We start from the raw sequence: 24,378 nt of genomic DNA, 5'->3' as shown, positions 1-24,378 counted from the left end.
TCAACATTGAGCAGGACATCGTAGATGAGCTGTTAAACTCGTTTTTCATGTAGATCCATTTAGTAGCAATTAAAGATTGCAGAGCTAAATAGACCATTCACGGTTCCTCAAACTATTCTTTTACTTAACATCCTGACCAAATTCGTCCTCGTGTGTCGTGTCGTTCTGGTTCTAATAAACCATGTTATATGGTTTACCTAAGAAGGTATTACTTTTTTTGAAGGTGCACAACCATCTCATTTTCTCACGAGACGCCACTGGTTTTTAGTGAAAAACATGGATAACCTACAAAATACAGCTAAATGGGGGTGGCTCTATAAAAACTAGACGCTATAGGTATATAACAACAATAGGTAGCAAAATGTTGTCAGAAAAAGTCTTCTCGTACATATAAGTGTGTTTTATCCGGACGAGATGACCACGTGGTTTACGAAAACGCATTTTTCTCCTGTCGAACAGCAACAAATCTCATTCCTAATTTTAAAACAGTAGAGCAAAGTAAGGAGAGTGGATTAAAAAATGTAACTCATGATTTAATGAACGCGCGTTTGTTTAAAAAAAGTGTCATGTTATGCTTCCGAACTAAGCTGCGCAGCTTATTGTTGTTTCTCGATACAGAAGGGGAAAGTGGAGTGAAGTTGTTTCATCAGCGTTGATTAAAGTTCCACACGGTGTAGTGAATTCGATCGCTAAAGGACGGTTTTCTTTGACAACCATCAAACGTATCAGCTTTGTTCACTGCTGTGAAGTAGCATGATAATTATCTATTCCAATCGAGCCAATGGTTCCCTACGGCATAGCAAAGTTCGCAGGGCAAATCTGGAACATTAAATCGTCCGTAGCAAGTTTGACATATGTTTCCGATATTCCCGACCTCGGGAGGACATAAGTTGTCAGATTTGAGATATGAAGGATGATTGCGTCAAGGAGCTTTCACTTGGGACCAATTAATGATTCCGATCGGGGCGCTTGAAGCACACGAATGATGATAGGCCAACGATTATCTGTCGATGGAAACAAACCTCAGGCAATCTATTTCGTCTATACGTTCAACGGCCAACAATATATTATGGATGAATAATATCGGACGATGGAATGATTTGTGCGTGATGAATTAAGCACACAACAGTTGCTTTTGCTTATTGAGAGCAAATACTATTATGTAAGAACATTTCCGATGAGTGCCTCCATTTCATTTACACCAATTCTATGGAAAGAAAAACCATCAATCGAATGCTCAGACCATTAATACTACAGCCAGTGTTTATTGTGCTGTGTTTTTTCGGACATTTTTCGATTCTAGGGAAGGGTAATCAAATTATAAAAGAACAGTTTTATGATACCGGACCTAACCACAATCGAGCAACTCGTGTTAAATGTAATCTGTGTAAGGAAAAGGAATACGAAGACGTTGTGGAAAGAAAAAGGTAGCAGTTCTGTGATCTTCAATCAATCGTTTGGAGTTAATTTTACCGGTTAAGCTCAGCAGACCACCAGGTTTCATTGCCATCCTTCCGACGTACTAGAACAAGCCACTTCCGGGGTAGTAGTATTTGGTTCATCCATCAAAATCATCGCGATTTAAGTACTCGGGTCGAACATTTATCACCACGTCTGTTACACTTCACGCACTAACTGACCGTACGTGTTCGGCATTAAGCGGATGTGGAATGCAATTCGTTACCGCGATTGGATGCACGTAAAGGATTTTCGACACCTTTATGGGCGCGAACAAAGGTGGATGTTATCGGAGGGAAGGAATCGATGAAACAGGAATAGTATCGAGGTTTAACATCACTTCAGATTTCTTGACGGTTGAAATTACGCACTGACCAACACTTGGTTAAGTGGAACGCCGCAAGAGTCATTACGGGTCGTTAAGATGGGAAAGGAAATAAAGAGGGTAACTAAAAACATTTTGCTCCGCTTGTTACATCAAAACGGTGTACTCATGCTCGGTTTACGTGAAACGAGGTCAATTAATGGTTTTTGTTTCCGGTTTTAATTGTATCCTAAAGCGTAAAACATAAAATAGTGGTACTTAACGTTATTTCATGATTCAGTAGCAATTGGTTGGAATTGGGTTATATTGATGATCCAAACTATAAATAGTTTAAAATATCAGTTTCTTAAATTTTCACAACCTCGTTACGGTCCTAAATAAATATTGCATCAATAAATACTGGTCAGTAATACATATTTAGAGTTGTATTTTTGTATTGTGAGAATCAGTAAAGTTCAATGGAAATAAAAAGCTAAAGTGAAAGTCTTTACATTAAACTCTTCACAGCTGATGTGCTTGTAAACAACGAACTTCTTAGACTCTATCTCTTTCCCGACATAGTCTTTCTTCTATTTTCTTTGGTTTTCTCCTATATTTGTTTTGCCTTGCTATATCTCGGTCATAAATATCGTTCGAAACATTGATTCCATGTGGTCGTGTGGAAGATTGTTTCATTTTTTTTTGTCATTATGTACAATCAATTCAACATGTTACTGCAAAAATAGTAACCACCACGCACGTTACTGGCTGATGGTTGTAATTCTTTTTCTTTGTTACGGCGTGGACCTAAGGACACCCATGTCATGCAGAACATTATTTATGGTGTGGTATTTTCACGCTGTCGGTCAACCGATGAGCGTACACGAACTCTGATTCCCAGCGTGTTGGGCATGATGAATGGTTTTTGTCCCTGAAATCTGTGTCGCTAGCCTATAGCGCAGGAATAAGTAAGCGTACTTATAGAACTCTAAAATAAATCGCACAACGATTTTTTTTTTGGTATTATTATACATGCGTAATAATTTAAGAACATTTTCGAAACCCTCGAAAGTTAACTGGTTTAACTTCTTAATCTTGGGTTGTGATCACCTTATTCGTATTTGTAAGGTATTTCTAACCTCATCCGAAAAACGAGTTTTAATAGTGTTGTAAATTTGGCAATTGTCTTTTCTTTAGGTTAAACATTTTTTTAGAAATAAGGCTAATGAATTCAGTTTCTTTTGTATTCATATGTTTCTATTAATATTTCTTAAAACAAAATCAAATCAATCAACTTGGCCTATTCGCATTCTTCTGTTTTCCTATAACTGCATAAATAATTGTAAAGTTTGTTTTGAACAATGTAACTGAGTTTGGTTGCAATGTAATTTGGTTGTTATCTTCAAATTCTTCTATATTCGTATAGTTGCGTAAACATTTCTAAAGATTTTCGAAACAATGTAACTGAGCTATCTTTGTGTTTGAGGTTGTTATCATCGCATTCGCATTTGTATGATTTTTCTCGTCTCACGTCTCAAGAAAAAATCTTAGTAATGATGGCAATTTGACCGTGGTTTTTTCGATCTATTTCTCTCTTCGAGGTTTACTTTATCAACAAATAGCATTTTACGATTCTGCTTGCAGAAAGCTGAGTTTAATGTTGGTTGAGGTTGGAATGAAGCTGAAGTAAAAATGTCTCAAAATTTGCTGTAAATTACGCAATACAAATTGGTGACCTTTTTTCTCGCGGCATCAAACAATCAACCTCAACAATGATCCCTTTATGGACCGGGAGTATAAACGTCCGAGCTATAACCAGCAAACGACGCGCTGGGATCGGTAAATGTTTCATTTGGCGCGCGGCCATTCTTCAGTCCATAAATTGAGCGATATCTTGATTGACTGAAAATCTCCACCAAATTGAGCTTTATAAACACATACGAAGCAGCATATAAAAGGCCAGTATCCTGCGATAATAAAGGAAACAATTCGAAAATCCCCGGTTTTTTTCAGTTACCTTTTGCAGTCTTTGCTCCTGATTGCATTCAAGGGACGGTCGTCGGGTTAAGCGACCCTCGTTTTCTTCCACACTCAGGGAATCTTTTGTCGCATGAAATTTCATTGCAAAAGCTGGGGCTTGCTTTCCCTCGCCCGCAAAACATTGGGACCGTTTCCGTTGATTACGGAAAAGCATGCTTTTACCGCACACCAGATTGAACAGTATTTTTATTTTAATGTCTTTTATAGCTTTCTTTTCGCTTTCTTTATTACTGCTGTAGGAAATATGCTTCTCCGTTCGCTATCGTCGAGTGCAGCAGGTGTGCAATTGCTTTCCTTTCTTTGCCCTTAACCTTTACGAGCCTTTAAAGTTTGCATCATCAGCTTTTTCCTGTACGGGATGACTTTAAGCTACAGGGAACTTTTTCCACTTTCGTGCTTTATTGCCACGCACTTAGAAGTAAACTTAATCTTTTGCGTTGAATTACTTTCATTGTTTTATCCGGAACGAAGGTTTAGGTAGTCCTAGACTTTTAATAAAAAGTAAAACTACAGTTTGGAATGAGAAAATGTGTTTAATGAAGAAAAACATTTCATAAGCATTGAAAGCATTCAAGCTGATGAACTGGAAAATCAATTTGACTTCATTGTATATCTTGTTATACTTATTTTGAGCGTTTATACGCGTTTGTCATAGATGCCTTTACACATGGAATACTATCAGGCATTCTAGTAAATTCAATCTAGAACAATATAAACCGTATTATATTTCATGTTTTAACCACATAAATGCTTTAACTAACATCAATCATCAATTAATGTAAGGGGGTGTTTCTTTTTGTTTTATTGAAGTTGAGTTGAACAGTATAAATCAAAACTTAAAATGCTACATTGCGTGAAAGAGTTTTGAAGTGTTCTTGTTTACACCATTTTTGTTTAACAATTTATCATTTAAAAAATGTCCCCTTAACTTTGTGGTAATATTCATACATTAAGGAAAACTTTGTGCTTTTTTTCCCTTTAAATTGTGGAAAATCCCAATCCTAAATTCGTTTTTTTCTCTATGTACCGATTATTAGGAAAATGGATCATTTGTAAATAAAGCCTTCACCTTAACATTTTTCTTCTTTTCAAACCAAATCTGTCGGTCTTTACAGTAGATTTAATTAGCCAACAATCTCTCACAGGTTATAGTGCGGTCTAACGCAGTGTAGTTTTAGTATTTATCATATAAAATAGCTAACTAATTATTATTTATCATATAAAATAGTTATAGGGTAACGGAATCAATAGTGGTGCACTTAGTAATGTAACTAACAATATGATGTAATTTATAAGTGTTAAGAATACAATATTTTACGTATTTGTACCAATTATGATCGAAACACGACTTTTCTTCAGGAAAACATCTATTTTCACCGCAAACCATTGAAAATACACGAAAAAAGCGTATATTTCTTCCGAAGTTGGTTGCTTCTATAATGGTGGTATGGTTCCTATAGTTGTGGTATCGTGTTCCTATAGTGGTGGAAGTACTTGGAAATAACTGAATATATTTTGACTGTGACTTATTTTTGACACATATTAAAACAGAACGGTAAAATTACTCATAGGTCAATGGATTGTCTTGGTCATAGACCAATGCATTGGGCTCGTAGACCTCTCATAAACCAATGCATTTTGCAGTGATGTATAGTCTTAAGGAATCAAGGCATACCTGAAAAATTCTTAAGAAATCCTGCTTATTAGTACAACCTGTTCGGAAAATATTAATTTTGAAACCTTAATTTAATAGATGAGAAGGTTTATCGTTTAAACACTTCGCAGAAAATCAAAAAACATTTCATAGAAGAACAAATACCTCCATTGTATTTATTTCGTCGTAGAGCCAGAATTTTATTCTACTACATCCACTATTGGTACTAGCATCACTATAGGAGCACTTACCCTGCTAAGTTAAATTAAATTTTACATTGAAATGCTTAGTTAAATTAAGTTTCACATTCAAAGTGCGAATGATTATTGGTTTCTCGCAACAAATCATTTCAACTGTCCCATAAATACTATGATATGAATTCAGTTATATTTAAATGCCTAATTTATGCATATTATTTTGTTCATTAAAATTCACTCACTCCTTCAATATAAAATTTACCACTCACTTCATTTGCAATTACTTTGCAATCCTCTTGTCGACTGCCCTTCAATTTAGAGCGAAATTTATTATTTACCAGACAAGAGCTTACATTTTACAAGCGCTTTGTCCATTTCACGTTTTCCTTAGCAATCCGCTTAAGTAGCGCGTCCACTTCGGGATGCAGCCATCTCTAAATGATGTTCCCCCTTTTCGATTGGCGTACTTTCTGGATTCGGCTACTTTAAAATGCATGAGCAATTCGTTCCGGAATCAATTTACCCACAGCCACACAGAAGTGCGCTGCCTTCAACCTCGTCCGTAATCCTGCGGGCAGCGAGCAAAGTATTTCTCAACTTGACCGACTTTCCAAAGCAGTCGGGGGTGACCGACTCGATCAGTTACATCCCGCCGTCGTTTATTTGCCGATACCGCCTTCCCCGGCGAAGGAAATGAGCCCCAACGAACGAAGTGGGAAGCCAAATTGGCCTGGAAAAATTTACATCCCACGAGCGGATTAACTGTAAATACGAAAAGGCATGTCAATATAATCACTTTCGAGGCAGGGATTTTAGTAGCTGCCTGTCAAAAGTACTTCGAACCTTAGCCCGAGCGACCCACTTCAAACTGGGATCCTTCTCAGCTCGGCTCTGCACGTACACACACTCACTCACACTTCACACACACACACACACACACACACACACCACCAGATACTCAGGGCTATTTTCCCAAAACCGTCCAACCGACCGCAGCGGAACGAAATGAAACTCGCCACCGTATCGGATGGGAAAATGAAATTTGTTTGCCATGAAGGTTTCACTAACGATACGTTTTATTATTCGCTCGTTTCCAATCGTGGTCATCCTCGACGATGGTCCCAAAACCCCCGGGGGGAAACGGAGCGGAAACGGACGGCTTCTCGGCTGCAGACAATGGATCCTTCAGGCATCGGGAACGGTCGGTACGATCTAACGCCGCCTGGCGGCGTTGATTGATCCTGGCAGCATGGAGCGCAGCGTGGAAGAGCGTGTCCTAGAATGGTTACACTACATCTACAGCAACGATACCGCCACGGCCGTCGTGCTGAACGTCACTGAGTTTCGCCGCCGCCTGCTGTACATCCTCGATACGCGATTCGGGCCCGCCATGGACGAACCGGGCGTAAAGGCTGGCGCCGGGAGCGTGAACTTCTACCGGCACGCGTTCGAGTTCCACAACATCACCGAGCACAACATCACCCAGGAGTACGTGAACGACTTCCTGGAGAAGCTGTTCCAGTCGCTGAACCGCCTCAACCGAACGACACCGGAGCTGCCGGACGCAGACGACGTCGATCCGACGAACTGCAGCGACTACTGCAAGGGCGCCGTCCGGGAAATCCTGCTCGAGTACAAACTGCTGCACGGTTACATTTCACTTGTGGTAAGTTGAACGCATGATTGCTACGCATGATGTGAGGGGCTCCCTCTGGGCGTTCCGGGAATAGCCCGAGATGGTTTGCGCTTCGCTCGATCAATCATATTCCCGATCTAATGATGCACGAACTTAATCACCGTTGGTCGAAGCTTTTCCATTTGCATCGTGTTTCGTACTCGTCTCAATCAGATTCTCAATTGTCGAAACAAATTCCCGCTGCGGAGCAGGTCCTAACGGAAGAATCTAAGAACACCTACCGTTGGTGAAGAGGAGCTTTCAAGTATTTTGCTTGTGCCGACTAGGAAACATACACTTTACATTGATTTACCTGTCCAATTTGGGATGTTTCCACTAGCTTTATCCTTCCAAACAGGGCTGGTTAAAGAATGATTTCTACGAGATTCTTCCCCTGACTTCTTCTGCATTAAGTACATCTTCTTGGTAAATAAATGTAGTTTGAGACTTATTACGGGCTAGTCCTAACCCACTGTTGGTTGAAATAGTGCAGCAATTCTCTTCTCTATGGTATTTGTTCGCAGCGGCGGATTAAACGTTCTAGGGGCCCCAAGCAGTTATAAAATGAAGGCTCTAAAACATACGCTACATTTAACATACATTTATTTATTTTAATAAATGTTTTTATTATAATAAAAATTTCAATTAGGATTCATCCTAATCAATCAAATTTCAATTCAATCAAAATTTCAATTAGATTTGCTACAACTTACCTCCCTTCATTCAAATGTACTTTTATTTGGCTTATTTTATGCGAAATCATCAATAACTTTCCGAAAGAACCCATAATATAATTTTTTATGGAGAAAATATATTTTTTACTTTTTAATCTTCTTTTTGGCGTAAACGACCTCTTGGTCATGCCTGCCCGTTAAGGGCTTACGAGACTTGTTTCCCTGTGGTACGTGGATAGTCAGTCCTCTCGTACAGGGGAGGGTCCGGTCTCGGTTGGGATTCGAACCCACGCCGTCGAGGTGGTGAGCCCCGGCGCTCATGGGCCGATTTTCTAACCGGCGCTACCGCTCGGCTGTCGCGGACCCCCTACTTTTTAATAAAATACCTTTTTAGTCGTTTTAAAACTGAAATGGTCCTTTTTTGTGAAAAAATGAAAAATAATTTTAATATGTGCAGGACACTATTTTTGTTAATCAATCTTTTTATTTTAATCCAAGGAGTACATTTCTCCTTGAAATAAATTTTCGGGCAAACAAAATCAGTTCATGTCAGTTTTTTTTCTCACTCAAGTAGTTAACAATTATGTTTTACTTTTCAATTTTTGCAGTTTGCCTGATAGAAGGAGTATAATTTAGTATTTTACCTTTCAAAAAACAATAAATTTGATGAGAGTGATTGAATAGCTCAGTGCAGCAGCATGCAGCATTGGAAACGAAACAATGGCGTGAACGCGGTCAATCAGCAACGCTTCAAACATAGCTTATGAAATCCAGAAAATGTTTCTTTAATAACAGAAAGACTAATTGCATAAAAAAAAACTGAAATGCAGTATTTAAATTCGAATAAATTGAAATGTTCAATTTTACTCGTGAGAGCACGAACTTTAGATTTAAACAGTTCTTCAGGGTGTATCCATTGATGGACCATCGATGATGGTAATGATAATCCTATATAATATTAAAATAAATTTGTAAAGAAAACTTTGCTTACAAAAATATGCAGTCCGAAATGTCGGTAAAATGTTTGTGGCTAGTTTAGTTCATTTTGAAAAATTCCGAAGATGTTGGTTTAGAAAGCACTTAATATAGCAAATTTAAATATTTTCTTTTGTATTTATAAATTTATATTTTGTATAAAATGCGATAAATCAATCAATTGGTTCTGATAGAAGAAAGCATTTACATTCATTTGAAACTGTAAGTAGAAGACACCGAACTCCGTCGACCTAAAGTTGTGAAACCCTTTTTTATATTCTAACGAAAAAATATACATGTATTTTAGAATCAAACGCTTCTTTGAAACGGACCACATGTTTGACACCTTTGCTCTAAAGCAACCATTCTTGACTCTATCGCATCAAACAGTCGCTCAATTTAAATTTCATCCCTGTCTAAAAAAATATTGAGCACGATCGTTATCGTTTACATTAAAATGACCAACAAAATTGCCGTAAGACAAAATTATTAATAAGATAAAAATTCATATGTCTTCCTTTTTGTTTAAATTTATCCAAAATAGGTTTAAAATTATAAAAATATATGGCCGAAAAAAAAATGGATGCGTTTTGTCCAAAGAATATGCCTTAGGAACAAAATTGATGCGCTTTTGAAAAAATAGTACCATGGAGATCTGCTTTCGGGACCAAATTTACTGGTCACGGCTATGATATGATAAATAAAATGGTAGAAAAAACTCCATTGCAAAAGAACCTATGAATAAATATGCGCGGAATGAATGGACGTACGGCATTATGCGTCAGAACAAAATGAAGCAAACAAATTCCTCATGCCAAATCTAACTAGCTTTCCACCGGAAATGGTGTATGATTTGTCTGGCGATGAAGGGATTAGGAATATATATAGGGCACTGCTGCGTGGGCAAATGGTTTCGCGGTTGTCTGGCCGTGCTTGATGTATTATTTTGGTGCCTCGTAACCCAAAGGGATATCCTGCTTCGCGGAATACATCTAACGTATTTGTGCACTGCTGTGCGATGCACAATGCATGCGGGCGATTAGTCTGCTAGTTGTGCAACGAGTAAAAGCATTCGCGGTAAAAGCGCATTTGCCAATGGAAACGGATAGGGCAGTGCGAATTTTGATAAAGCATGGCCGTTCAACACGCTCTATGAAAATAAAACTAATGTTTATAACGCCTAAATTCAAGAAGCATTTAGTAGAGAATGTATTCATCTGAAGTACGATAACGTAGTTTATGGTTAAAGTTACACATCGTCAACAAATATCCAAAAAGGCTTACCTCAGCAATCCAATCAAGCAATCCATGTTTAATATACGATACATGCCATGGAATTGAACCTTTGAAGCGAACCCAGTTTAAAAATGAGGCTATATTTGTACATAATTTATGACACTATAGAAATGTTAATATTTATGCAGTTAGATCAAGAAAAATGCAGTAAAAGATGCGTTCTCGGATGATAATCTGTTGAGAAGGATAACGCAAAACTATAACAAAGCCTCAACCTAGCGCATTCCTTGTATTTTTCCTATTCAGCAATACACCATTACAGGCAAATAAAGTAAATCCTTACCCCGAGTTCGCCAAGTTGCTAAGCTGTGGGAAAATGCGAAATAAAACATGCTCCTCCCTGAGCTACAGCACGTCGGCAACAGCGAAAGCATAAGTCTTGAACTTACCCACGGTACCAACTTTACCATCAGCCGCCTCGGGGAATTAATATGTCAGCAGGAAGACTCTCGTGCACGCGGAAAATGTTACCGTTTTGTTTGTGTTGCTGGTGATGTTATTGTTGTTTTTTATTTGCGTGGCGTCGTTTTTCCACCAGACATAAATTTAACGTTTTCATTGAAGCACTCAATGATAAACCTCTCGTGATTCGGCGGTGCGCTCATGTGGGCGATGCATAAATAGCTTTCGGGCTACCGCCGGCCAATACCACGCCTCCGAGGTCGCTGAGGAGTGGGACGGTATCAACAGCAACCGAAATAAATTTGCCTACATCACGTTTAACGTAGTTATGCACGTTGTTTCGCATGAATTATGGACATTTCCCATTCTTCCCTTGAAAAGCGCCATGATCCGCAAGGTCCGGCATGGGAAAGCAAACACCACGACAAGTATGTTGCTAATTGGATTGGGTGGGGTTTTAATACTCGATCGAGACACATCGAACAGATCTCAACAACGAATCAATCGTGATCTGTCCGTAGTAAATGCAACTCGAGCGTCGCTGTGTACATAAACCATTTCGCTAGGTTTCAAAATTGCATTTAGAAAGATAAGAACACAACAAACAAACAGGCATAATCATATTTTCTTTTATCTTTGTTCTTCCAGATATGCTTCTTCGGTACCATAGCCAATATTCTCAACATTATAGTGCTCACGAGGAAGGACATGACCAAAGTGCCCATCAATCGCATTCTAAAGTGGCTCTCGGTGACGGATATGTTCGTCATGATTGAGTATATACCGTTCGCATTTTATATGTACCTAATTCTACCAGGTAAGCGTTGTGAACCTATCTAATCGTACTGGCGGTGACACTTTTACAAAGTAACAAAATGACCCGTCATTTTTCGTCCTGACCACAAGTTGCTCGTCCACATTTATTGGAATTCTTTTTTCACTTATTTTGTTTTGATTATCTACTTCATCTGCGTGTTTGTATATATGATAGGTAGAACAGGATAATGATGTGTTTTGATAAAATTCAAAACATTTAGACTCATCGCTGAAGCATACTTTCCTACAGAACTTTCACGTGCTTGTTTATCCTGCCTACATGAGATGTCTCATTTAGTAACGAAACACGAAACACTGCAATAGTCAAATCCTTATCAATGGTTCACTAGCTGAAACTGCTAACGGAAGTAGTAGCGCTTTGTAGGAAACGGAACATGACTGCCTGGAAGCTGGATTTTTTGAATAATTTACTTATCGGTTTTTTTTTACGGCCGTATGCTTTAAATATGCTAATCACAAGCGAGACAGCTCCCATCAGATGCTGATGCCATGATAAGCGTATGCTTATGTTTATTTCAATTTCGACTCGTGCCTTCACGTTCACCACGCGTTTAGCACAAAATGTATTTCACTAGCACTGGTCAATGGCAGACTGTCAAAAAGAAGCGCAATGCGATGTTATAGTTCAACTGTTTTCGAAAATGAGATTGACGCACTGGAGCTGCAAACCGTCGTGAATTTAAATATGCCAAACTACTTGTAAATGCACCAAGTTTAGGCAGTTCAAGTGTTCAGTATTGTTCAGTGCTTGGACTTTGAGGAACTCATTGAAGGTTTTAAAGTCCCTACGAGCTATTGTTGTATGTAACCTCCAATGATCAAATCCGCACTATATTTTCCGGTTTGTTTGTATTTCCAGCAACTATTGTGTTTTGACTTTTTCCTATTCGATATCGATCCGAATACAACTAGCTTTCCAAATCCATTGTTCAGTTTTTTAAAAGTTGAATTATCATCAATTTTCTTTTGGCTCATTCCTTATCATCATTCGAAGCTGAGATTTCCTTTGTTTTCCTTACGCATTATGTTGTGTAAGGATCGTCATGAATATGCTGCACTTCCTGCTGTACGCTACGTGTTTATCCATTTCATGTTTTTAAAGGATAAACATAATTTCTACGTTCTTTTCTCCATCGCTCATGTGCCATCCTCGTGTAGGAGCCCATAGGGCCGAGTGTTTACCAGATTAATGCAAATCCCTCGCGAAAATCTGGGGCTGCTTTAGGTAGAACAAAAAAAAAGTACTTCGGTACTTACATTCCAAGAATTGCTGATCTTGGTTCGCCCCGCTAAGCCTGTGATGGCTTGTCAGATCGAGGCAGCTTAGCAGAACAAACAATTTGCGCTGCACATCCACGAATTCACCGGCAAACAGTCAAGACTGAGGGCGGCATGTATGATGATGTTTGACGTCTCAGAAAATCTCACCGTTCACCGTACCGAAGACCGTTTGCAACGAAACAACGATCCACATATTTTATCGTTCAACGCCGCCAGGGAAGGAAATTAAGATTTCCCACCCATCATCCGAGCCGACCGGGGTAGGACAGCAAAGGTTTTCTTATCGATGCGATATCGATAGATTTTATAACCAATCGATGTCGGTTGTGGGGTGTTTGTTTCGAGACCCGAAAACCATAACAACATCCCGTCAACACGTCAATTTATCAAGCTCGATGACACGTGGAAAATAAGCGGACTTCCTGGAGATGATAAATGAATCAAAAATGACGCAATCCTCTGCGCGGGGGCGATAGGAAAACGAATAACACATTCTATATTCGTTACCATTCTTTTTTAGCGAACCGAGCGGAAAAGAGTTAAAATGCTATTCAGACAAACATATTTCATAGGTTTTTGCTTCACGCCAATCGAATCGAATTCGCAACGACTTTGAAATCGCTTTGATAATTTCTTTGCTCGAGTCTGAAGAAATCACAAAACGCTTGAGGTTCATTTGAAATTTGGTTAATTCCCACTTCGAATTACAGCTATAGTTTTTTCTGGAAACAAAAGGAAACGATCAGCTAAGAAGGGACCAACTCCCAACCTTGATCATGGTTATCGCATTTTAGAGCTGAGTTTTGTTTCTAAGTTATTTTGTATTTTTCTTATAAAAACCTTCGAAGATCCGTGTAATGCTACAGGTTTCATTCACATGTGCATTAGTTAGGCTTCTTTGAGTGTATTTCTTCAGCTTTTTTGTTTCCATTTTGTATGACGATTAGACAGTATTACGGATATGAACTATTTGATAAAGCTTGGTGAGGAAGACAGTAAACAAACATCATCAGAGATTTGCATGTTTTTGGTGTCTATGAATTTGCAAACAGAAACTACCAAAATTTGAACCGCCTTAGGTTGACCAATCGTACAAAATGCAGGAAGGAACTGGTGGATAAATGCAGACAACTTATATGAAGATGATTTACATAAAATTCGATAACATAAAAATAAAAAAATACATTATTTTCATATTAAATATATCAACATGCCTAGTACAACTTACATTCTTTCTAAAATAACTTTTTTATTAACACCAGACTTGACCAGAAAAATTACATGAAAATTGACAAACCGCTTGCCTTGAATGATATCTATTAAATTTGAGGGAGCACCGGGGAGCTTTATTGACTCCGTGATATGCAAAAACCCTCGGAAGGATGAAGCATGAGTGCTTAAAAAGTTAGAAAGCAACAGTTGGCAGTCGCCCGGTGAAAGGAAACGATTCTATTAATGGGCACGTGTGGCGTAACGTGGTTGGTTCGTTGGCCAAGTTTTTGACATTGTGGCTGCCCTTACAATAATCGAAGTTGGCGCACGAATAAACGAATAAAGTTCCATCATCCTAAAAACGCAGGTCGGTCCCAAATCGCTCCTTCCGATCGGAAAGAAATGTTTTGTTATGGATATCAGTAGCTCAGCAGCAGCAGCAGCAGGTGCAAGCCATTAGGGAGTGAAATGATACGATAACTCCGATAAGCATACAATAAATACGTGTCACATAGAGGGTGATGCTTTTCATCAGAATCCATTCGCAAGGGGAGCAACACTCTTCTGCTGAACGATAAGACGTTTTACTTCCAGGAAGAGATCTGAAGGCAATTATGAAGAGCTGTAGGGGAAAAGGGGTTAATATGTACCGACAAAGTAAAATGCATTCGCACATTTTGAGTTGACTATTCAATCTCTTAATTCACTTAGTTCACCCAAACTGATGTTTTAAGTATTGTATGGATATAAATGATAGATTACAATCTTGTTAGTTTATGAATAACAATAAGAACAAGTTTTCACACAAAATCAAAAGTAAGGTAGAATATCTTCTCCCATGGAAAATATAAATCATCTTTTGCTTGGCAAAACAGTCTAGTACGAGCATTCAAACCCTAAGCAATGAGAGAATGTCCAACAATAGTCCTTTACTGTCTTTTACTCAAAGTGATGCATATTTTACCATTATAAGCTACAATCTATTTAATAGACAATCTTTAATATTTATTTCTGATACCAGACATTAGATTATTCATTATTCATTGAATTATTTATTACAAAGATTGTTAGAAATTATGTGTCTTACGTCCAATGGATTTAGTACCTATTATGCCTCACCTTCCCCTTTTTGCAGCAATCAAATGGGTTCAGTATATCAAGGACACATCCAGGACACTTTTACCATGTGTACACGGTGTCCAATATATTATCATACAAATTGAAACATCTATTATTTCTTACCACCAAACAGTTTCATACGACACGCACGATTTCCATCACTATTTTCTCGCAATTTCGAACGAACTGGGCCAAAATCAACTAGTTTTGCTTGCTTATATTAGAAAGTCAAATTTACTCATTATCACATATGGATCAAAAAGTAGTGTCAAAAGATATTGAAACCGCTTCCTAACATGCTGAAAACAACCCATTACAGAATTTATAACGTTTTTTTTATATACACCTCTAAAACATGGGGGGAGCGGAGTTTTGGTACCATAACCATATAAAGTCCAAATATGTAATTTAGAACAGCCTGGGATTGCTGTAGAGAAATTACTTTCTTAGTGACAGACGTTCTCCGAGCATGCAGCGGAAGCGTTGTTCCGTCTCAGTCCGGCACTATTTCATCTTTCATTTAATATGAAAAATAGATGTAAATATTCAAACACAAATTTTAATGTCTTATTTAAACACATTAAACTGTTTCAAAAATATGTAGAAAGTGTAGAACTCGATGAAAAAAGTGTATGAGAATATATCGGACACCGTGTATACAGCTACAGCCATTTGTTACGTGGTCTATCTCGTTACTCTAAGAAAAAATCATTTCCTAACATGAAAATTAATGCATCAGCTAGCAATAGTATAACGATTCGCCTCAAACATCCTACTTTCAGATCGTCGGGACTATCCATACTCCTGGGCCGCATATCTGATGTTTCACATGCACTTCACTCAAATTCTGCACACCATCTCCATCCTGCTCACGGTAACACTCGCCATATGGAGATACATAGCAATTAAGTAAGTTAATGACCAGAATAATTAATTCGCATGACTTAGTACGAATATATTCTTCGCATCCTTTCTTAGAAAGCCGGAGGTTTTGAAATGATTTATGTTTGTTATATACCGTTAAGATCTGAATGTGCCAATCGACTTGCTATCAACATGTTTAACGACGAACATTGTAAATGTAAGTCTAGTTGACCTTACCGAATCTTTTGCCCTCGTTTTTATTGAAAAGATCTAGGTTATCTGCGGCGTTCAGGATTCACTCAGATCAAAGTCGCCATCCTAACCGGTCCCATTACCGAATTTGACAGTTTTTCTTCCCAGAAAGGGTTATATATGTTTGATTAGTATTTAAATTGAATTTCGCCTCGCTTCTACGACCTTCGGTGGGTTTTTGATGGATGACCGCAATATAAACGGCACTCAATTGCTTCACCTGCACCGCAATTTACGCCGCCCGAATAAAGTTTTTAAAGCCCCGCTCCGACCCCTTGCTAAAATCGTTATCAACATCAAACCCCGTCCGATCGCTGGGAAGGTTTGCATCGAGGCCATTGAGGCTGCCCGGGACTCCGTTCGATGTCGAAGCGTCCGGCGTAATGGCAGAAGATGAAAGCGAGCGCTACTGAAAAACAACAGGGTTTACATTATTTTCCATGCCTCCATTTCCACCCTTTGCCCACACGAATGAGGTTAATTGATGTCGTTCTGTCGTCGGAAGCGACTTTCCAACGATTTGGAGCGAACGGAAAAGCACCACTGGCACCGGGTTTTGTCCGCTTCCGAACGCCCGGCAAAAAGTACGAGTGAAATAAGAGGCTGCTAATGACTTCACGCTCGGTGTTGCTATCCTGGTCGTTAAAGTAGTTATTGCAGCCTTCCACGTGCCGATTCCGGTTTTCGCGTGAAGAGAAAAACCAAGGGCTGCTTTCTTGGTACGCTGTAAGGACCATGCATTTTAACGTAGCCTGCCAGAAGTTTACAGCTGGTCTTAGAAGTTTGATGCGTCTACGTTTTCTTTTTTCCGTTTCTTCGTTTGGGAACTTGGTAGTTTGCCCAATTCGCCCCTGGGATGCTTCAAAGATGATGGAGGAATAAATACATGAGAGAGCTTACGTTTGTAAGAAAAATAGAAATTTGTAGCAAAAGTCACAAGAGAATGGTTAGTTTTATTTAAATAAAAAACAAACCAAACAGTGGGTAAATACTATATTTTATAATGACAAAACTTTGGCAACAAAAGAACGTTTGTGGGAAACTACCGTGTATTTGAATTCAGCTAGTACCTGCATAAGAGGCAGCTTGTCTTATGTGCAGTAAAGTCCAGAAAGTGTGTACTTCATGCAGTTATGCTATAAACAAAGCGAACCCGTTTTTCACAACTTTTCCAAGTGTACTTTGAAGCACATTTCATTCGATGTCGTCGATTCAAAGTTCTCTCCTCCCCGTTCACATCAGACATCCGCACGGGTCGCTGGCCATTTACGCCCAGTCAAACTACGGCCAGGCCATCGCACTGTGCTACATTCTGGCGCCGATCCTGTGCTTCCCGACCTACTTCGTCTTCACGATACGGCAGACGTTCGTCTTCGAGGGCGACACCCAGCTGGTGCTGTACCACTTGGACACGGATGAGAGCGCCATCGTCTATCGGTGAGTGGGACAATACTCATAACAAAAATAAGGTAAGATGAGGCAATATGCACCCCGTAAGAGTGAAAAGTAACAATAATTTCTAGCAGTCTATTCGAGAAATGTAACCACAATTTTCACAGTTCGATTCTGCAACTTGTCTTCTATTACCAAAAAATAGAGGTTATCATGAGATAACGACGCAATCTGTCAGTTTTATCGGTGCTCGTCAGTTTTCTCGCGGTATTTTTCCGAATTGTAGGCGCTAAATGGCCCAAACTGTGAGGCGCAAACCCCGTTAATAATTATTCAGCAAGCACACAGCTTCATGTTAGAATTTGAAAAACTACGTAACATCTCTAAAAACAATCATGAAAAAACTGTTTATACTTCGGTCAACTAATTTTTTTCCCATTTTGATGCGTAGATTTCAAATAATCATGACCATTATTAAATTAAATGCTTGGTATGGCTATGTGTACATAGCCATTTGCATCTGTACATAATTTCCCTACACAACCGTCTCTCACAAATAGTGTACTGGTAGACGTGCTCGAGTTTTGCGTCAGAGGTTTGGTGTTCGAATCCCATTTGGAAAATATTCTTTATTGTGTCTTAATAAAAGTTTTCTTCAAAATCAACGTTTACCATTCACGAAGCGATATTTCCCGTTTCCACTTAGAACCATTTAAAAAAAAGCATGCTTCACGTATACTTTAAAAATGTAGGGTTTATTGCCTCATCTCATCACGGAACTTTGAAATTGAGAATTATAAAAGTAAAAATGAATGAAGAATATGTACAACCTTATGCTAATTTAGTTTGGACACTAGCAAATAAGTTTAGAAACATTCAGTATTTTGCTATTTTTGCCAGAACCGAAGCACTCTGTCCCACATACGCTGTCTCCATACAAAATTCCTCTTGTTGAGCATATTTATGGTTTTTCTCTGTATAACCAGAATGATTATGGATTATGAGTCTTATTCTTTTTTTATTCTTTGTTTTATATTGTAGCTTGATTGCAATATCGCAAATTAATTGTTTATACCTTAAACTTACGAGGCAATCTCACAAGATCGTAGACTTATCCTGCTTTATCCTGTTTTCTCTGTCAAATTTTAAGAGAAATGAAATTATAATAGGATGTACTAAACACTTAATGATATGTTCTATATCAAATATCACACATAACTTAACATATTTTAAATTACGTAATTCAACTTAAAACATGTAGGTGCATCTTGCCCCACTTTCCTCTTTAGAACCTAACCCCCTTACTTCCTTTTTCTGTAAGCGAAAGCTTAGGATATTTGTTTGATGATTTCAATGCTACCTTTTTATTCCCACATCAGGTACAACTTCTGGATCCACTCGGTGATAATCAAACTGATACCCTGCACCATCCTGACCGTCATCAGCTGCGTGCTAATACAGGTCCTGTGGAAAGCTAGTAAGAGGCGTATAAAGTTGAAACAGGGTGGAAATTATCCGAAAAACGGAGCCCCATCGGTTACGCCACAGAGTGGCGGTACTAGCACGGGGAACCCACCATCCGTCACCAATGGAAACCGGTAAGGATAGTTAGTAGTAAAGGAAGCGAACCGCAAGTGAAACAAGTTTCAGGCGGAAACCCTAGGAGAGACTATTTAGTACCGAATCTGGTTTACTCTGCTGTGGTAGTGTCTTTTCTTTTTCGTTTTGGCTATTTATTATTCAGTGCGAAAGGCGACATTGAAATATGAAACAAGGAATAAAACATAAAAGGCAACGATACAAGGAATAAAACATAAAAGGCAACAATAAACGCATTTCATCGTTTATTTTCAATTAGTATACAGTGACAGACATTTGAGGTTTTTTTTTCTATACCAACTGTAGTTTAGCGATCTTAGTATTAGTTAGTACAATAACGTTAATATTAGTTGGTATAATGATAGTTCAACATGTAATATTTTTTTAGGACCCGTTAATCAGAAAACATTGTTGTAAAATCGGAGTGTTATGAATACTTTGTATGCCCCTGTTTGTATTCCAACCATATTTTTCTTTCATAACTTTGTTATTTTGTTCATTCAAATTTTGCAAATTACTGAATTGACACCTAGCTCAATTTCTACAAACAACAGTCAAGTGTTTAACGTTATAACATTGTATATTTGCTGCAAAGTATCACAAAGTCAACCTTCCCATAATGAGAGAAAATGTTTGATAATGATTCCAATCTGTTTTTTATCACTGTCGGTCCAGCAATCCCATCCGATCAGTTCTAGGAAAACTTAATATACCATCATATAATTAAACCCGTGACGTCCCAGATCGCCATGCAGGTTTTTTCATTCTGACCACGCTTTTCATGCCGAGACTAGGGAAAAAGTGCGAACCCTGCCACAGCAGTTCGTTTTTTTGACGAGGGTAATACAATGAAGAAAGGAATATTTGGTCGCGCCACTTTTCGTGGAACTGATATTTTTATCCTTATTCACAAGCTGTAATGTTGCACGCGTGTGTTGTAAATGTGTTGTACAGATTGCGTCTGGTTTGTCAAAGCTAAAGTACAAAAATACCTACTTCCAGTTCCATGCCGAATGTCCGCTCATTGAGCGAAAATAAACATGACACTCTGCATTCAAAGGGAATTGCAACTGTCTGGCAAACATTCATCATTCAATCGCAGTAACTTTCTATTTCTGATTCGTTTTATTTTTAGATTGTTTATGGCTAGTATTAAGCTTAAAAACAGAAAAGCTATCTCAATCATCTATGAATATTGGAGATTTGAATATAAACGCACTTTGAGTTGTGAAATAAGCCTCGACTGTAAAGGAAAAACAGGAATAAAAAATACTTAAAACAACTGTTCAGCGGGATCTGCAACGAATTTTGCTTTTCCCCAAGATTCGTTAAAATGAACAAATTATTACAAGGAATAATAATGAAGTACGTAATCAAAAGTTTTAGAGAGGCAACGATGTTAAACTAGTTTACATTATTTTAACCATTTTTATTATTACTGTTGTTATTAGTTATTATGCATTATAATCACCTCGTTTTATCTGCTTCAACAATAATTTGCTTGTCGCGCGTGAAAAATCTATTCGTCAGTTAATTAAAATCTGGTTTTATCCTTCTCGCCTATCCGCATCCCTTTCTCGCTCCGTTCCAGCCACCCGAAGACGGATCGACGGGCGGATCGAACCACCACGCTTCTCGTGGCAGTCCTGCTGCTGTTTCTGTTCACCGAGTTTCCCCAGGGCATTCTCGGGCTGCTCAGTGGCATGCTGGAAAAGTGTTTCTTCCGCCGCTGCTACGGTCTGTTCGGCGAGGTGATGGACCTGCTAGCCTTAATTAACGCTGCCATCGGGTTCGTCCTGTACGGGCTGATGTCCAAGCAGTTCCGCACGAGCTTCAAGTCGGTTTTTTTCAAAACTCCAACCCATAGGGCCGAGAATACGCGTATGACCGGCATCACGACAACCTGTGTCTGATCGTGTCATCAGACCATGCACTTCCATCATCACTACCACCACCCGCACCACCCGCACCGCCACCATCATCATCACCAACATCGAAATGATCCAAATCGCCACTGCCTTTAAAGGCCGCAATCACATCCACAAATCGTGTAATTACTGCCTGATGCCGCAAGACCTGCTGGACTTTCAACAAATGCTTTCTCGAACGCTATCATTGCCTCGAAGCAACCGTTCGAGGTACAGTCAAACAATAAAGTTTCCGTACAGTCTACAATTTTAACTTTAACCCAGATTATATCAGGAAATACTTGACCTAGGACAACAATTTAACAGGCATGGTGTAGATAAACTTCTACTCTATCCAATGGGGTCACGTATTGTCCAAGAATGGCAACCGTATGAGGTAATACAAATGTAGACGATACTTCCAATGGTTTCGGAACAGAACTCTCTAGAATGATTGTTGTAACATGGTTTGTGGGCCATTAACTAAATCTTGGTAGACCTGTATGAACAAATTGTTTAAACATGGGAAAAAAACAATTTGAAATAAAACCTGGCTTAAAAGATGCATTGGTACTTGTAGGCTATCATTTGATGAAATATAGGCCACACCAAAATACTCTTCATGTACGGATACTTTTTAATAAGTAACTTTGAGTAACTTTGTCAAAATGTTTTAAACTTATAGGATAGAGTAGAAGTATATTCACAACATACCGTTTAACTGTTTGTCCTAGGTCGTGTTTCGCGGCAATAACCAGGTTTTAAAATCAAAATCGCACCCTGTGTGGATACTTTTATGTCTGACTGTACGTCTGGAATGCTTCGGTTTGTATTGAACCGTACCCTATGGGTGCGATAGGAGTAGCGGTAGTTTTCGACATATTCAACGATGAGGACACTAGGTCCCGGGCCGTGAAACGTTGTACAGCAACTAGTTTACAACGGCACAAACGAACGGAAAGGAAAGCATATTACACGCCCCGATCGCCAGCCGTGTGGGTTGGAGTTGTGATTTTTACCGAAAACTAGAAAATGAATCTTAGTGTACATAGGTTTCTATGCAGAAGGAGATGTCACGAAAGGAGGGTTAATTGATTGTAGAAAAGCTTACGAAGTAGACACAAAATATAACCGATTAAAGCGCAATGTACAGCGGTATAGAACATTAATTGCAGATGTTAGATTGTTAAGATTTTGTAATCATAAAAATAGATTTAACAAACGTTGGATTTGACGTCGTTATGTAATCGAGCTGTGTAATAACGGTTCATCACTTTTGATGAATTTCCATTCTAGGTGTTGGAGATAAGGCAATAGCTATATTTTGCTACTTATTGACAGTGGATACGCTGGAGGTTGTTTGATATTTCAGCAAATCAAAACGACGTCCATGATGACGGCACACACACTTAGAGTCGCCGAAATTAACGAAACTCTGACCTGCACTGTCCGTTGGACGCCTTTGAACCCCTTTAAGTTGTAGCAATTGTTCATTAGTCGAGCCCACTCGACTGCCCCGAACGGCAGGTGAAGGAACCCTGCCATCTGCTGTCCTCGGTCGCAGATTGCCGAGTGCGGACGATGGGTTTGGTTCATGCTGGCCGCAACACTAGAATATAATATCCTACACAAGGTCCACCGAGCCCAAACGCCTTTTCATGGATATTGAGTGACAGTGTCGTGGCAATATGAATAATGACAGATGACAACGAAGACAGGTTCATGGCCATCCCCACCCGTTTTATCCGTTCCTCCCACATCCACCCCTCTCCCTCCTCCTCGCCATCGTCGATCAACAAACCGCGTTATGTAAGTGAATCGCAACGATTTGGACCAAAAAAGGCACTTCCCATAGGGAGCCGTTGAAATTTCGATGAAGTTGGTTTTGCATCTCCTGAGAGCACGTGAATCTTTCGGTTGCGAAACGGATAAACTTTTACAAAAGAATCTAATCGCTAGAACCCTAAGAAAAGTCATTTGAATACGTTAAGATGGGTGGATTTCGCGAATCAAAAGGAAGCGCTAGCGCCTGTGGAATGTTTAGCAGAGACAAACAAAACAATTAAATTAATTAAAAATGTAAAGAGTAAGTAAATGGAAATTAGATTGAAGAAAAACACCGAACGCTCTGCCTCTGTACGCTCAAAATGTTGCTAGGTTACGAGCAAGAACAAACTTGACATACCGAACGTACCGATAGAACCGGCAGTTAGGACATGCACGCGCGTCGTATGCATCTCGTACGGTTTTTGCTAGAGTTTATACAGCAGAATGAACGTAAGTTAAAAAAAAAAAGAAAGCTTAACTTACCGACTCAAATTATTCAAGAGTAAAAGAGAGGGATATCGAATTTATAATGACTAATATACTAAGCGAACTTACGGTCATTTTGCGTCGATTCGAACCGGAAAATCGAAGATGGAAATGAGCAGAAACTGTGTATTTTAATTGAAATATAGTTGTAGCGATAAAACTAGAACGGTTTCGTTGAACATTTGAAAGAACTTCTTAGCACGGCGTCATCCCCGCGTTCTTGTACAGGTTTTTTATTGGAATTCTCTGCTTGTGAAGTGCTTGTCGTTTGTATCTCTTCAATTTTGTTTTTAATTTTAATTAGCAAGAAAAACGTGATGTTATTTGTTTGAGGTTAAAAGTAATCAGTTTTTGACAAGAATATTTCAATGTTCTTGCACACTTATTTTACTACACACAATTTAACGTTTACATTAAAAAATAGACAAATTTTAACGACTTTTCATGCACAAACGGAAAGCGCTGGTAACTTTCTGTTGAAAGCATACATAATAAAGAGTAGCATTTCTTATAAAATTTCAAAGTTTGACAAGTTTAGACATTTAAATTGTCGATCGAGGTCAGTAACTCAAACAAAACGGCTCGAAGCTCCTGCCAAACATGTCTTCGGAAAATCGCAACAACGTGACAAGCATGGATGTTGTAGCTTATTTGAAGCTATAGCTCATAGACGGCGGTGAGTGGTAAAAAAAACTGGTACTTTATGTTTCTCTTTAAGCATGTTACAGTATATTTCAAATGTGTTGGGGCCCCTAATTCCCATAGAAGGATATGCACAAAGTCGCTGTTCTTCCTATCAAGACTTCCGGCTAGTGATGAGTCTTACGATTCTTTTCACGGATCGACCCGGAATCGATTCCGTCTCTAGAAGAATCGATTCCGACCCGTAGGTGCAACGAGTTCGGGTCGACCCGAACCAACGGGTCG

General features: G+C 38.9%; 1 protein-coding gene across 1 annotated transcript; it reads left to right on the top strand.

Annotated features, from left to right (window-relative positions):
* The first annotated feature begins 7,232 nt into the window (after positions 1-7,232).
* On the top strand, positions 7,233-21,144 carry LOC131264344 (G-protein coupled receptor dmsr-1). The gene is made up of 6 exons (XM_058266648.1): positions 7,233-7,319; positions 11,324-11,492; positions 15,907-16,033; positions 17,483-17,677; positions 19,012-19,213; positions 20,833-21,144. The coding sequence occupies exons 2-6, from the start codon at positions 11,384-11,386 to the stop codon at positions 21,142-21,144; spliced, it is 945 nt and encodes a 314-aa protein (XP_058122631.1). The 5' UTR covers positions 7,233-7,319; positions 11,324-11,383.
* Positions 21,145-24,378: the final 3,234 nt, after the last annotated feature.

Source organism: Anopheles coustani, chromosome 2, assembly GCF_943734705.1.
Source record: "Anopheles coustani chromosome 2, idAnoCousDA_361_x.2, whole genome shotgun sequence".
NCBI classification, from domain to species: domain Eukaryota; kingdom Metazoa; phylum Arthropoda; class Insecta; order Diptera; family Culicidae; genus Anopheles; species Anopheles coustani.
This window is presented reverse-complemented; position numbering and strand designations above follow the sequence as displayed.